Here is a 17,163-nt window from a genome sequence, read left to right on the forward strand (position 1 = left end):
TGTGGCCGACTCCTTCTCTGTAGAACGATGGAACATCTAAAACAAACTCAGAACATGACCCGGCACAAGCCTCTGTTCCACTCTGCATCAGGGTTTACCGCTGGTGTCGTCTTCTCAGGGTCTAGAAGGCTTTTGTCCACTCAGTGAACAACCGCAGCGTATTTGCGGCTCCAGTGAATGAATCCATGATTGAATCAATACAAGCATGATCTCTCAGCAAAAAAAAACCCAAAGAGCTATTCTATCCCAAACCTGCCTCATCCTGCAAACGGCATTCTCCAGCCACCTACTCCTTCCCTCTAATCTGGTGGTAGTTTCCCCTTCGGTCCCATCCAAATCTGTCCACGTCACCATCCCTAGGGCTTGTAGCACCACACAGTCACCAAACCCTTCATGATTCCTCTCACAGATTTGATGTCACGGCACCAGGGTCTCCACCTCCGCCAGAGGTCTCTGAGTCCCCTACACCTACTCTTTCCCATACGACCTAATGCATTTCCCCTTCCACCCAGCACGCTCTCTGTTCTCACCCCTCTCTAGAGCTTCATACACCATCTTCCATAAATCTTCCAAATTCCAGTTCTAATACTGCTAGTTTCTGTGGACTCATACTAAATGTACAAATGCGTGACTTAGGGTGGGATAGCCCCACACATGCATACCATGGACAGGCTTAGATGCAGTACCTCACAAGTTCATTCTCTCACCTGTCACTCTTTTAATGCACACCCACACAGACAGAGACATTCAGAATCTTCTAGACTAGCTATTTTGAAATACCCAATTAAACAATGTCAATCGTCGTTAACCTGCCATGCCACAGAACATGGGAAGTCACCCCCTATTCAACTGCACCCTTTAACCATCTTTAGCCATCTCAAATGTCCAGGAACACAATGCCCATCAACTTCCCAGTCACAACCAGGTTTCCCTGGTCACACCCGCAGGGGCCCTGTAATCTTTCCAGGCACACATCACAATTTTTTGCCAGTCTTGACATCTTTCCGTCACAAAGCCTCCTGGCATTTAGTCGATCCCCATAAACATGGGAACACTGGAAAAAAAAAAGTTAGAAGCCTTCACACGCATTTAACTACAAAGAGAATATTCTTGAGGTCATTTTCTAATTAACAATGAGTAGGCCCTCCTGGACTCTGTAGAAACAAAAGCTCCTAGTTCCATGGGCCCTGTGTCCCTTGGAGATGCGCGCAGCACAGAGGGCAGAGACCCTGTGTGAAGTCCTACTGGCTATGCTACATCTTGTAAGGATTCTGCTCGCCATCAACATTTAAGCAATTAAAAACAAAAAACAAAACCAAAAAAAAAAAAACAACAACAAAACTGTGTATCACCACTGTCTGGCAGGCTTTCTTCGCTGGGATTCAGTCTGCTCTCCCATCCCACTCTTCAATGCTCATTACCCAACAAAACACTCAAGACAGAGAAACAGGAAGAATCCACCCCAAGGTAAAACTCCACACTGACTTCAAAAGCAAACCCCCGAGATAAAATTGTAAAAACTTTTGAAGCCTTTTTATTGGGTTGTAAGACACATGCTATACCAAAATACCACCATTTGGGGTCTAGAATCTTTCTTTTCTTCCTTTTCTGGGTACAAAGGAAGTTAAGTGAAGGTCTTTGTATAGCAAAGGCACCGGAGGTGGTACCCAGGGAGCAAGCCCTAACCCCACAGCTTACCAGCTGCTGGAGGCAGTCTACAAACCTTGCATGAGACACCACCCCCCAGCAGAGGCCTGCAGTTCCTCCTTCCACTTGTAAGAGGAAAAAGAAGAATTAGAATAGAAATTTCAGAAATGCCAGAGAAAGTAAAATAGAACCAATTAGAAAATGGAATCGGAAAGAGGAGTCTTAGAATGGGTTCCTTAGCATTTTTGAGGCTTTACGAAGTCATAGTTGGGTAGTGGGGCAGAGAGGGTATGGGGAAGAGGGAGGCAAGGACTGATTCCTTGCAGGAACGATAAGTTTTTGGTCAACCAACCAAGGCATCTCTAGGGAACGATTTCTTCTCAGAATAGAGATTGGGACTCACCAGGCTATAACATGATGCTGAATACTGGTTAAAGGAACTACAAAAATGAATGGGTATTTTGTGGGAGAGGGTTAACTTAAATATTATTGGATAGGACTAGGATGTAGCTCAGTAGTAGAATGTCTGCTTAGCCTGAGCAAAGCCTCGGGTTCTAACCCCAGCACCAGGAAATGAATGAATGAACAATGAATGAGCAATGAACACACATTGTTAGGTCCTAACATTAACATTTACTCCACACATCAACTTTTTAAAGATGTTTATTATTGTTACTGTGTGTGTGTGAGTAATGTGTGTGCAGGTGCCCATGGAGGCCAGAAGTAGGTATCAGAACTCTTGGAGCTAGAGTTTTAGGCAATTGTGAGCCATCTAATGTTGGCTCTGGAATCCCAGCCCTGGTTCTCTGACAGGTCAGTAAATGAATGTTCCTAACTGCTGAGCCATCTTTCCAGCCCCATACACATCGACTTCATATGGCATGGAAACCTCCTACATATGAAAAAAAAACTCAACCAGATTAATATATTCTGGAAAAATACTTTAAATTCCCAGATGAGGCTTCTCTTCTGGGAGCGGGACCTGGGGAAGCTGTTTCCTCAGCAATCTGTGATAGTCACAACCTCAAGTGACTGACAAGCCCCTACACTTCTCTATTTTTGCAGTGAAATATCAGAAGTCATTTGGAAACAGCTTGGCCCACAAGTTACAATAATCAAAATTTCAGAGAAATTAGGAAACAATCCATAGAAGGCTATTTTGAAATACGTCTGGGGATGTGCTATGATATGACAACATGGTGTTTAACAGAATGAAAACTGAAGTGTAAGGGGGAAAGCCAGCCATTCATGCCCAAATCTGAACACAGACACAAACCCCTCCGGCCACGGTGAAACTGTATACAAACCCATACGATGCACGAACCACACTTCAGAAAGCTCTCCGGGACACCCGGTGTGGTTCGGGTGGTTTAGGTTGGACACATAGTCCATGTCCAGTAAGAAGATAATTAAGCATTTCCAAACGTGATCTCCTTTTGCCCAAACTTATAGCTTTTCCCTTCTCCTCTGCTCCCGGGGCCCACCTTTCTCCACAAACCTATAACCTCTACTAGATGGCTAGTCCCCGGGTCACTACGGGCACAGCAGTTGGTAAACAAGACTGTGTGACCACTGTCAGCTAAGGCTCCTGTGGACAAAAGCGCCCACTTTAAAGGTGACGTGTGTTCTCCCCAGTGGCTGCCGGGGTACATGTGCCTTCTAGAAAACAGTAGAGGAAAAGGAGCCTCAGTCTCCCCTCTGAATCCCTTGTCAAGATTCACACTGGCTCTGCAAAGACCGTTTCCCACCATCTACAGACTGTCCATTTCCACGCAAGAAAATATGACCCTGAGGCCCCCAGTTGTGGCTGCTGATCCCACGGGATTTATACAGGACAAGAGGGGGCAGTTGTGACAACCCAACACTTATATGAGGGTCTTGCTCTGCGCTGCTATGGCCTACGATCCTTCACCACCACAGCTGTGCACACACTGAACTGCGTTAAGTCTGCGGAGGTACCGCCCCTCTCCGCAGGTAAAATGTAGGGAGACTACCAGGGAGAGCTTCCAAGGTGAGAGAATTAAATATCAACATGTGGGCAGATGTTGGGGAATGCACTGTCACAGGAAAACGTGAACCTCGCTCGAATCACACTCTGGGCTCCGATAACCATGTGTGAAGATTTTTTTTAACATGGCATTTGATTTTCCAAGGAAACCTGAATCAGTATCTTCACCAGCAACTTCTTCACACCGCCCTCCTGCCTCTGTCCCCGATGGCTAGCCAGCTTACAGTAACAAGAGTCAGCCACGAGCATTGCTCTCACCTCTCACAGAAGAGAATGTACCAGAAGGTCCCAAAAGGGCGCAGAGAGCTGGATGCAGCCTTTGTTCCAGCTGCTACCTCAGTGTGTGACATTGGGCAATTCACTTAAGGCATCTCTGGGTCTCACTCAGTTTCCTTTCCTGAATCAGACTGGGCCTAAAACGGTCTATGGCTATCACCTCCAACTCTCATTTGACATCCCAGGAACGTACGTAATTACAAGCATCCATTTAATTGTGGGGTTAGAAGAGGAAAGAAACTTCTAGCAGATGTCAGCCTTCTTCCTACATGCCTTATTTATACCATGAGAAGTTAAGACATTTCCACCAATCAAGATTCCAAATGTGGTTTTACAGAAATAAATTATGTTCTGATATACACACATACAACTGAGGCCTAGCTCACTAAATAATAAATAATCAATTATAACGAGCTACCAAATCAGGAGGTGGCCTGAAATTTGACAAAATGCATCTTAAGGTTTTTCTACTTCAAATTATTTTGCAATTTTTAGAGATTCTGAGTAATGTAGAGGCCGAACAGACTAATGGGTAACATTTTGTGATAGCGTAAATAAAAAATGTATGAATTATCTCCTGCTTTGCATAATTCTACCTGTCATGAATTCATTATAAAAATATGTCTTTCATTAATTATTTCAAAAGTCTGAAGTCCAGCTCATGATATAAATATATAGAAGGAAATAGATATTCTAATAAGGCTGAGCTACCTTCTCAGGAGGCTAATTTATAGACTTTCAGAGCCTACGATGTGCTAGGAAAGTGCATTAAAAATATATGTTGACACATACTTGATGCTGTAGTCTCAGTAAAAACAAATGTTTTCTGTGTCAACTCCACATGCTTTCAAAGCTGTGAGTACACGGATTAAGTTTAATTTGGGCCTTTCTAAGTTCATTTCTACTCTAGCTTTAGTTAACGAGCTCAGATCAAGTTTTCAATCTTCATGGAAAGTGTTACTTTCTAGTACATATCAAAATAAATAGGGTAGATGGAAAATTTCAGACCCGTTTCTCTCGCCCGCCTTTTGGTCTCGCTTCCCCTAAAATGCATTTTTTCTAAACAACTGCTTCAGTTCCATCTCTAGTTCCCCCAAACCAGGAAGGATGTATCCTATTAACAGACGCCCACAAGTCTAGCTTCTAACCCAAAACACAGAGCACAGTGGGGGAAGGAAGGCTCGGGAAATTTCCTCATGACCATCGCTGTGGTACCATCATGGGGAAGGAAGAGCTTGTCACACAGACCATATCCAAAGCTAGTCTCCAGAAAAACATTTTAAAAGAACTGACAAATACGAGTTTTTGTCATCCAAAGGAAAGAAGGAGAGCATCTACCCTTTGCCCCCAACAAAGAGGTGAACGTCACGGAAAGACACTTACAACGATGTGTGCGGGTGATGGTGAGCGGGCATCCTTGAGGGCTTGTCTGCTCTGGAGGCTTCCTGCCTGGACATCGAGCAGTGGCCATTTCATCTGAAGGTACTGGAAAAAAAGAAAACAATTAATTCAGGAGGCGAGGACGTGAGCAAGTCACCTAAGAAATAAGCATTATGCATTATTTACATCAGAAAGTTAAAAAAGAAAGAAAGAAAAGAAAAATCTAAAACATGCAACAAAGGAGAAGGTATGAGCAAGTTTTCCTGAGAGCCAAAAGTGCAAATGCAAAAAAAGTAACATTACTACCAAGCAGAGTCCTGTCTTTGCAGTGTCAGTTATGGGGTGGCTCTGGTAAGGGGGTTCAGGAGCACTAGCTTCTTCAGAGAGAAGGAGAGAGAGAGGGAAAGAGGGGAGCAATGGAGGGGAGGGGTGCAGGGAGGAAAAGAGGGGGTAAAGGCATAAAGCCAACACAGAACCTCAGCCAGAAAGGTCCTGGACCATCTAGATCAAACCCGCTCTTCCAGCGACCTTCATCTTTAAAACATCACTAAAACACCAACATCCTTGACTTCCTTTCACAACAGAGAGCTCCGTCATGACCAAGCAGCACAGCACTCCTCAACTCACCCCAAAGCTTGGACAGCTGAAATCTTTCTTGGCAGCAGAGGCACACCACGGGCACACCACGGGCACAGTGCAATTTATACAATCATTTTAAAAGAACAGTGCAATTCTTCGGTGTGGGCAGAATTAACATGAGGGAAAACCGAAGGATGAGTCCATGTATCCCTCCCTGCCTTTCCCCAGAGCAGGAGAGGACACACAACGAGCTACTTCTGTTGAAATTGATGGAGCAGCTGTCAGAGGACCGTGAGCTATCCATTGACCTAATTCATTCTTTAGTTTTACAGATAGGGAAACTGAGGTGAAGCGGCCTGCTCAGTATGGAGATGCTCTGAATACCCTAAGAACATGTGACTTTCCTGGATAATCAGTTGAGGAAACTGGGCAGGATGCTTGTAAGGACATCAGCGACGGGCTTTGCAATTCTAAACATCATGTGACTAAGCATCAGTAGTGCTTAGAGGGGACATAAAGAACAGTCTCCATCATTCCAGAGACTCAAAGCAAAATGACTAATCTCCATATTCATTTTATAGAAATGAAATGCACATGGGGGTGGGGGTCATGGGTCACGGGTGGAGATCAGAGGACAAGCTGCAGGGTCCACTCCCCTTCCACCATGAGAGTTCTAGGGATCAAATTCATGTCATCAGCCTTGGTGACAAGTACCTTTAACTACTGAGCTCCAGAATTTTGTAGTCAATGAACACAGCGGAAACTTGCTTTGTGTCTGTTCATCTTGCTGAGAATAAGGAGGCACACAAGATGTCGGCCCTTGGGAAGCTCATACTTGTGAGGCAGCTAGCACACATAGAGGGAGGTCAAAGCAGAATGTGGGCAGCTATGCCCAGGTCATGCCAAGAAAGATGGTAGAATTTCTGAAAAAAAAATACTGTACCAAGTAGATGTAGCTAAGTCTTTAAGATTTCCGTAGAAAGAAAAGACAGCAATGGACTGCCCAGGAAAGGCTTTGCTCAGCCTCCATGTGGGAACAGAGAGGTCAAACAAGTGTATGGTGCTCAAAGATATGCCTGTTTGGTAAATTAAAACCAAGCGTGGTTATACCTAAGGTGGAATGATTCGGAGCCCATCAGCTACCTGCACAAGTATGCCATCTGCTTTTCCTGCCTAGATCCACACACGGTAGCTTCATCTTTTACAGCTGGAGACTTTTAGCAAGAAGCCTCTGGTAAAGTTTAGCTTGACAAGATCTTCCATCAAAGTTGTTTCTACCTATCTCTAGCTGTCATTTATTAATTGAAGGCGTTGCCATATCTGTGATGGAAGACTAGATCTGCCTGAATACTGAAGAGCAGTAGGAGTCCGGGCACTGAATCCTGGCAAGACCTTCCCATTCATCCTTATAACCAAACCACTTCCAAAGTGGAGCCAGGATAACCCTAAGTTTAAAACCACTGGAAACAGAATTTCCAAGGTATCCCCAGCCCTGTCTCTGAGCCAGGAGGCTCTGGGAATCTATTTTGCCCTGCTCGCCCTGACTTCTTCCCATTCACACTTGCCACATAACTATAGGGGCTGCATTGGTCAAAACCACTCAATAGAGTCATTTCCTTGAGGCCAACCAAAAATGAACACTGGCCAACACTACCTCTCCATCTCACGAGAACCCACAGACAAAACTGCAAAGTTGAACAGACACACCCACACCTCCTGCTGGGCTCCAACGGAAGGGTCTGATGGATGGGTGGGCAAGTTTTCATCCTTGACCGTCGGTAAAGGAGATCTGATTGCATCCTGATGCCAGCTCTATTGAGTTAGAACATTTAGGCTTGGTTTAAGGTGGCAGACTTGCCCTGAGGAACCCACCCAAGAACTGTCACACTCAGAATGCAGTATCAACTCAGAGACTTCTAATTCTTAGTGTACATAAAAGCTTCATTGTGTTCCAATCTCCATAGGCTACCTGCACCACATATTTTTATGAGCCTACATTTCAGCGCTCTGAGCCTACAATACACATAATTTTCAATTATGTCAGGGCAGGCCAGGACCGCTGCCTATATAACATTACTGGTTGGAGGAAATGAGAGTCACCCCTGCTGCCCAGAGAGAGCTAACCAAATCCAGATGGTGGAGGACAGCCCCTGGCCCTACCGACTGGCAGGGACTCCTCAATGACAACCTCAAATGCTCCTTTTGGGTGCAACCTGACACCGCTGAACAGCTAGGCACCCACAAATCCGTGCCCACTCCTAGAATCTTAACCAGCATGCTGGATGACAGGGTTCCTTCTGGGAAAGCAAGTATTATCTTGAGATTTTTATTTTAAAAGAAGTTATTAACTTCTTCCAAAAGTGACTCTCCCCAGTTCCTTCGTCTTCCACTATTGGTCCTGATTAATAGGGAAAATAAATAAATAAAGGGAAGAAGAAGGAAATTAGGTACAATTACAGCCTAAAGGAAAATCTCTTCCTTCCTGGAGACATTAAGCCGTGAGAAATTCTATTCTGCTGAATTCTAAAGGAAGACGCACAGTGGAGTCTCAGAAGGGCTGAACACTCACTGTCTCATTTGCCCAACATTTCCACTGCAGCTTTATACCCTTTGGGGGGAAAATATCTCCACCATCCTACAAGAAAAACACTAGGCTCCTGCTCGCTTCCTCTCTAGCTGCTCCACATGGAAATTATGAATTGCCTACAAAAACATTAAACTTTTCAACAAACGGCAATCAAATGGGGCTGAGGGAATTCCTACATTGAGAACTGTTGAAATGGGGTCTGCTCGCCTTTCATTTAGTCAAAAAAATAATAATACTAATAAGGCCATCTTGGCTTAAGCATTTCATCTTTTGTTTAATAGTAATGTTCTGATCTTGCCCCATTAGGCGCTCCTTCAAATCGTATTTTACACTGCGGCTCTAGGAGATGAGGCTTAAGCTTTGGACCTGTGGGCGAAGGCTCACAGTCAACATACACCACCAAGGGCCTAAAAGGAATCAGAGCGCAAAAGCCTGCTGAATTGTCAGCAAAAAGGTAGAGCCAAGGAGAAGTCTCAGTCAGTAATGTGCTTGCCATGCAAGTATGAAGACCCAAGATCAAGTCCCATGAACTTCAAAAGCAGGGCATACCCGCAAAATGAGTGCTGGAGAGGTAGGGGCAGAAGGACCCCCGAGCCTCACAGTCCAACCCAATCCTAGAACCCCAAGTTCAGTCTGAGATCCTGTCTCAACGTAACATTAGCAATGCAGACAGTGATTGAGGCAGACACCTAAAGTCAACCACTAATCTCCACATGTATACACAAGCACATGCACCCCATCCATTCACACACACACACACACACACACACACACACACACACACACACACATACACACACACGAAGAAAAAATAATGTAAGCCTCTCTAATTCCCTTCCTTCTTCCACTTTCCCCAACAGAAGGAAAAAAGCAAATGCAGATGGGAAGAGCTTCCCAACAGAAGCTTTCCGAGCCGCCAGAATCTGTTCCCACGGGTCACCTGCATCCTCAGGGACCCCACCATCGGAACCTGCTACTTTATAGCTGCTACTGGGGCCTGGGTGCGTGTCTCTAAACAAACAGAAGGACTCAGAGCACAAGGACAATAATGACAAAGTTGCCGGGAAAATTCACATCCTTAATTAAACACTGGCAAGGCTTCCCAGCACTTGCTTTCATTCACCGGCCCCACAGATGGACAGGCGAGTGGAGATTGCCCCCACCCCCTTATTTACTCAGGGCAGGGCTTGTCAGATAATAAATATCTCAGGCTCTGTGGTCCATGACCATGCTCGCCAATGTAACTTGAAAGCAGCCCCGGGCAAGCATGGATGTGTTGTGTTATGTTACGACATTATGTTATGTCATGTTATGGCTGCATGCACTCTGATAAAGTGTATTTAAAGGACACTGATACTGAACTTTCTGTATCTAGGGATACTATTCTTCTTGTGTGTTTTTTTTTTTCATTTTATTTTTTTAAGATGTATTTATTATGTATTCAGTGTTCTGTCTGCATGTATGCCTGCAAGTTCATTTTATTTTTTAATTGCATGCCTATGTGTGAGTCTGTGGGAGATAAGTGCACATGAGTACAGGCACAGAGGTCAGAAGAACACCTCAGATCCCTGGAATCTGAGCCACCTGACATGGATGCCAGTTCTCTAGAAGATTTCTCAAATCATTCAAAAATAATAAAACTCAAAAATAAGAAATTAATTCACTAATTAAGACAGTGTTGTTCTTCACTTTCAAGCCATCTGAACACAGAAGCAAGCCAATAGTGAGCTTCAGGTGCAAAGCCAGTCATCTCTGGCTTGAGTAAGTCTAGAAAAAGTGGATACCACCCTTGTATAAGTCTTTGGTCTGGACATTCAAATACAGTCATGTCAGAAAATATGTTCAGTGGCTCAAAGGCCACATTTTAGATTGAAACATCACTGGTAGACTCATGTTTTGAAGATTATAAAAGAAATTGAGCAGGACATGGTGGCTCACACCTTTAATCCCAAGTGGATCTCGGGAGTCCAAGGCCAGCCTGGTCTATATAGCAAGTTCCAGGACAGCCAGAGATACCTAGTGAGATCCTCTGTCAAACAAAACAAAACAACAACAAAAATCTGAGCCCTCCAGTCAAAGCATTCGATCACACACAAGACCACCATTCCAAAGAAGTCATTACCTCTACTGTCCAAGATGGAGGCTCTAGAAACCACTGAGCAATTCTGACTGAGTAAGGGTTCATCACCTCCCAGAGACAGTGTATCACATAACATCAGATCATGCCCAAGAGAGCAACAGGTGGGCCGTCCTCAGGGCACAGAGAAACGATCTCAGAGCTTCAAGAGCAACTGTCCACTTCCTTTCTCCAGAACTTTCCCATATGACAAGTCTGGAATGAGGCCCCATGGTGCCCACTCTACCCTCCACCAACAAATCAACAGATGCCATTAGCCATGGGCTTACACAAAAGACAATGTTCAAGGTGGGTAGAAGGACAGTGAGGAAACACTTTGTTCAGGGCAAGTGAAGCCAGGGGTTAGGGAGGTGGCTCGATTTGGTAAAGTGCCAGCTTCACAAGGACAGGGCCTGGACTCACTGCCAGGAGCTTGACAGCAGCAAAGCATGGTGGCAAACACAATTCCTGTTTGAGGAGGGAGACACACAATTCCTGTTTGAGGAGGGAGACACTGGATCCCTGAGGCTCGATGACCAACTAGCTTGGCCTATTTGGTAAGTTCTAGGCCAGTAAGAGACCCTGTCTACAAAAGGTGGGTGGGTCCCGAGGAACAACGCCCAAGTTTGACTTCTTGCCTCGGTGAGCACTCCACACACGAACACAGAGGCACACACAGACATGAAGGTGAAATTGCCTTGTCCATGAAATAAAGCTCCACAGTCAGCCGTCACTCAAGGTAATTAGTAAGAACAAGTGACAGCAACCCCTTTTCAACTCAAGCTGATTTTGACTAGAACAGTCTGTTTCTCAGGAAATCTAATTAGCTGGACCCATCTTCACAGTGGATCCCTAATGGATCCCTCTGAAAAGATCTCCTAGCACACTGGCACCAGGAAGTTGTAAATGTCTTGTTTCTAATAAAATGTCTGGCACGTCCCAAAGGGAGGGAAGGGTCACCCATGGTCCAACGTGTCCAAAATCATGAAGTCTTCCCTTCAAAGCAGCATGGGCCAGATGCTGACTCTCCTGCCAACAGGCAACACAAGACAAGAAGAGCAGTGACTATGTACCAAATCTTACGAAAGAAAAGGCTGCCAGAAGCCACTTAGCACAGAGAAGAAAGTACCAGAAATAAGAAAATAGGCTGTTGGAGTATCTTCCCAATAGTGATCATCACTGGGCCTCTTCAGGGGGTCAAGTTGTAAGGAACAATACACACACACACACACACACACACACACACTCATACTCACACACAGAGACACACACACATGCACTCATACATATACACATACATACTCACATTCACACAGACACACACACAAACACAGGCACACACAGCTCACACAGACACATACACCCACACAGACACTCACATACACCCAACAGACATATATACACTCACACACAAGCACATATAACTCACACAAACACATGCACACATGTCTCGTTGCTACTTCATAACTATAATTTTGCTACTGTTATGAATTATAATGTAAATGCTGATATGCTGAGGAGTCGTGACCCACAGGTTGAGAACCACTGGTATAAGAGATTACAAACTCCAGAGCTGGTTCTATTGCAAACAATCCACAATGGTTCTATTTTTAAAGGTTTTATTTGCCTATAAAGCATGATAAGATACAGACATCTGTGTTTCCGGTTTGGTATTCAGCATGATGAACACACACTATAGAAACACCAAGGAGAAGAACCCCAGACTGAAGCTGAATGCTCTCTAAAGTTAAACAAGGAACGGGGCCACGAGAACTGGTGAGATCCGAGGTTTGGTTGGGTTGGTCATCTTTGGTTTTGTTCATTTTTTAATAAAACCCAACACAGCAGGAACTCAAGGACCTTCTCTTAAAAGCACATTCCCATTCTCACAGAAAATGACCATGAGAAAAGCCACATACAGACGCCAGGATCCAACAGCATTAGCTTTCATTTTCGTGCATCATTCATGGTAAAGATGTTAAATGAAATCCTGTGGTTGGCTTCTGTCACAATGATATAACAGTACTCAATAACATCACTCGGCACTGAGGTACCTTAGCAGTGACCACTACATCACCAATAATCCTATGAGATAAAGGAGGAGAGGATACAGAACTAACGTTTGCACAAGAAGGAAAATGGGACCTAGCTTGCTACAAGTCACAAGGCTAGTCACATGGCAGACAAGTACACAGGGCTTCAGGCCACCCACTTCCTTGACTCCATCCAGGCTCGTTTCCTAACTCCCCTCTGCCTTCCCAGATTTTCTACCAGGTGTCTGTGCCCACCAAGCACCAACCAGAGAAAAGAGCCATGGATGCTGAGCCAATGCTTCAAGTACCCAAATCCCTGATCCAGGTTAGAGGACATGAGCTCTCCCAAGTCATGGTCTACAGCCTCCAGCCAGAGCCGCACAGGTAGCTCCCTGAGCACCGACAGCTGGTGATTAACTGACCTCTTGCCTGCAAGGCCCTGCAGGAACCTCCCGTGAACAGGCAGACCAGAGACGGGCCACCTTTAGGCAGAAAACATTTACAATCTCTCGTTTTAAGATCAACCAATTGTAGCCACCACAATTTTTATTACTTATAAAAAGGCCAAGAACAGTCAAGTTAATTGGAATGTCTGACATTAGCGCCCGTATCTCCACAACATGCAGAGAGAGATTCAGGCCATCTGCAGACAGAAAAGAAACCGGAAGACACAGAGAAGCCTAGGGAGCAAATGTGGGTCCTGCTAGGAGCTAAGCAGAATGTTGGATGCCCTGTAACTAAAAGACAACAAGCCCTTAGTCTTTAGAATATTAAAACCAGATAACTGAAGTGTGGTACGGAAATTTAAAATGGAATATTATCCAATGAGAAAATCAGACAGCATATTGACTCATGCTACGTCCTGGGTGGTCCTTGATACATCATGTGCTATTCTAAAGAGGGTAGACAAAAAGGCAGGGGACATACGTATTATTTCATTTACATAAAGCACTCGGGAGCGAAGGAGAAAGGGGTGGGGAGTACCAGCTGGGGAAACGGGGTTTCTTTATGAATGATGAAAACTCCCAGAAATAGAGTGCCAGTGTTCGTACGGCCCTGTGAGTGTTCTAAAAACCAGTGAATTGTGAACTTTATTTTAAAGATTTATTTGTATGTCCGTGTGTGTGTTTGTGTATGTGCATGTGCGTGTGTGCGTGCACACGTGTGAAAGTATCCACAGAGGCCAGAAGAGGGCGCCTGATTCCCTGGAGCTGGAGTTATAGGAGGTTGTGTGCTGTCACAGGTCGTAGGAATCAGACTCCGGGCAACAGCGGCTCTTACCTGTTTGGCCATCTCGCCCCCTGACTGTGTGCTTTGAAGAGATACATTTTGAGGTATGAGAATAACATCTCAATTTGTTGAGGCACTGAGTCTTTTGATGGTTGTCCCACCACCACAGCTGAGACACAGCGGAAGGGGAGAACACCCTCCCACCCTCCATGCCATACCATATTAGAGATGAGACAGGGAAAAGGGAAGCTGTTGCCCAATGGGACTGTGGTCAGCTGGGTCTCTGGGAGGAGAAGTACAAAGGCAAGAGCCACAGAGCACAGTCTACCCTGGATGAAAGACGCTGCTGTTGAGGAGGGATGGAAGAGGATGGTTGCTGGGCTGAAGGGTACCTGGCTAGAAACCTGGAGGAATGGCCAAGTCAACAGACTCACAGGTCATTCTGATGGGCACCAGCTCCCTCCCATCGACGATGGGCCAGCAAGATGGCTCTGTGGTTTGTAAAAGCACTGCTACCATGCCTGGCCACGACCCCAGGACCCACTCAGGAGAGAGAACTGGCTCCCACAGCCGTCCTCAGACCCACACGCACTCACCGTGGCAGGGGAGCACTCAGTCAATCAGGCCAAGTAATAACGTAAAAAATAAAAATGAAAACACAGAGACAAGCCACAGAAATGAAATGAAGGGGGAAATTACATAGTGGAGACAGTTAATATTTAGAATTTTTTTCTTCAGTTATTCAGGGGACTTAAAACTACAGATCTCTCATAGACACAAGTGACCTGAGGGGTAGAGGGAGTGAGTGATGGGGTCTTGCTCTCCTGAGGAGATTTTAGTTTTAATTTTTAAATTATTCAGTTGCTGCTGGTTTGTTTTGTTATTTTTTTTAATAAAAACTTTTCTTAATTTCTTTCTTGGAGCATTCAAGGCTTAAAATTTTCCAAGTACAGTCTCTTCCCCCATTCCATATTCGGCCCATTCCCCATGACAAAAGATCATCCAAAACCGGCAGTGGGCGAGGGAACTGACTCACTTCAGTTCGTCTGCATAGAAAACTAGTACAAGGCAACCGGACCCCAGCTTCCAATTCCAGCTGAAATTGCAAGCCTAAATGCATTTTCTTTGACAGTTTTTTTCCCTTGTCACATCTGAAAGGGGTCAGTGGCTCCAGGGAGGTCTCCCTTCCCAACTTTCATTGTCAGTTTCTAGCTGTGACGGGCTTGTAGCAATGATGCTTCCTAACCCTACACCCAGGGAAGCCTGGGGTCAGCAGCGCCTCTGGTTAATTTTGCACTGGGAAGAAAGAGCCCCAGGTCTGGGTAGAGATGTCTGACCTTCTGCAGGCCCCCGACCCCCCTGCCTGCTCATCTCTGCTGCCTCAGCCAGAGCCGCCTGCCACTCAAGTATCGTCTTGCTGTAACAAATTACTCCTAACCCAGGATTACTGCTCTTTCCAAATCCCTCCTAGAGAGCAAGGAAATAAACATTCTCTCCCAGGACTCTGCCCCACTTGTTCCCCTGGACGGTAATCCCCAGCTCTATTTGCTTCTCCTGCGAGCTTCATCTGGGAGGTCTACCAGGTCAGCTAGGCCATCCTGGCCCACTCTGCTCTCAGGCGTAAACTGAATGTCTCAATTGTCCACCGGGCACAGACAAGGATGAAGGCGGGCTTTCTGTCCCCAGACACCCCTCACGATGGCTCTCTCCGCCCACACACTTCGATCTGCCTACAGACCAAACTGCCCCAATTCCAGTCACCCCAAATTCCTTCCTAGCAGTCCACAAGGATGAGCCCCCGCCCAGCTGCTCTGTGCAGGCTAACACCCTGTGCCTAGGAAGCAGGGCTATGCCCCAGGGGTGACAGAGCATCTGGGGGCAGGCTTAATGGGGTAAAGGGCCAGAGGAAGGGGCTGGGTTGCAGGCTGCAGTCAGAAGTACCCTTGGGCCCTGGGCCTGTGGCTTCCCTTCATAAACTAGCAGGAGATATTTCGAGCACAATAAGCTCATTGGGGAAAGGAAATACAGTTCTGCTCGCTTCCAAGTCACCTCTGAAACACTGGGAGATTCCGGGTACTTCAGACACGTAGGGCTGTTCAGGATTTTTTAATTGTATACACAGCCGGGCTGGTATATGGTGAGGAGCAAAGGGCAGAACAATGGATCTTATAATCAAAGTGGGTGTAAGGAGATAAGGATCACAGGGGCTGCTGTAAGTGTGACTTTCAAAGAGGGGGCAGCACATGGCTGACAGCAAACGCCTTGACACATGATCAACAAGGAACACACATCGCACGCCTGCTTCCCCCAGAGAACAAACCCTGGCTGGAGAGGGAGAAGAGGAGGCGTCAGGAGCGTGGTCCAGAGTTCCAGCTTCATGTTCGCATGTGTGGGCAGGGGCTGACCACGCTCCACTCCTGAGGACAAACGGCCTCTTTAGACCAACTTTTCCTCTTCCTTTACGTTTGAGTCCTTAAGAGAACTTAGCTGGAGAAGGAGCAGTGGCCATCTGAAGCTAACCATTAGCTGACCAAGAGCACCAAGATCAGTTCTTCCTCCCGCCTGGGGTCTTCACTATTTATAGCAAGAGAATTTCCCAGGCTTTGGTTTATTTGTGATCCCAACCAGCCATGAACACAGAACCTGGCCCCATGTACTTCCAGAGCTCCCAAGGATCCAGCAGACAAAGACACAGAGATGGCCTCGGGCCAAAGAGGGCTTGGCCTAAGATCTATCCTTTTAACCACACATGGCTCCTGGGCTTTCTCTTCCAGCCCCAACACACACACACACATACACACATACACACACACACACACACACCTCTTCTTTCTCCATCATGGAGTTGACTAACGAGTTTTTAGAAGAAACAGACTGAATAAAAATATGTTAAAACTTCTCTAGAGATGGGGCCACACCACAGAGGCAGAGGGTTTGCTCAGTCTGCATGAGGCCCTGGGTTCCACCTCCATCACTGAGGGATGGGGCAGGGGGCAGGGGGTTCCTCTCTAATTCTATCCTGGGTGACACCGCAGAATGGTGGCCCATACAGGCTTAGGGGTATGAGGGCTCAGTGGGAATCTGGGTGCATGGTACTTGGAAGGCTCCCTGAACACAGAGCTTCACTTTTGTCAGCTTCTGGATCCTTGACTGTAACACGAAGATAACAATGTGGGGGTAACAGCACTCCCTCACAGGGTATCTAAGAGTCAGAGAACTAGGCTCCATGAGGCATGAGCTAGGTTTACACATGTAAGTTCATGAATACTGGAGGAAATATCCACTTGATATGCACACACAGAATGTG

The 17,163-nt window shown here is 45.9% G+C and overlaps 1 protein-coding gene across 48 annotated transcripts in view; it reads right to left on the bottom strand.

Moving 5' to 3' along the window:
* Tcf7l2 (transcription factor 7 like 2) overlaps positions 1-17,163 on the bottom strand; it is a 193,476-nt gene that overhangs the window by 111,422 nt on the left and 64,891 nt on the right. For all 48 annotated transcript variants that reach the window (XM_052762448.1, XM_052762450.1, XM_052762452.1 and 45 more), the window contains one exon: positions 5,315-5,416. In XM_052762448.1, the coding sequence (XP_052618408.1) occupies positions 5,315-5,416 (102 nt within the window). The remainder of the gene's footprint in view (positions 1-5,314; positions 5,417-17,163) is intronic.

The sequence above is a fragment of the Peromyscus californicus genome, unplaced genomic scaffold (genome assembly GCF_007827085.1).
Source record: "Peromyscus californicus insignis strain IS unplaced genomic scaffold, ASM782708v3 Scaffold_4__1_contigs__length_199733344, whole genome shotgun sequence".
Taxonomy (NCBI): domain Eukaryota; kingdom Metazoa; phylum Chordata; class Mammalia; order Rodentia; family Cricetidae; genus Peromyscus; species Peromyscus californicus.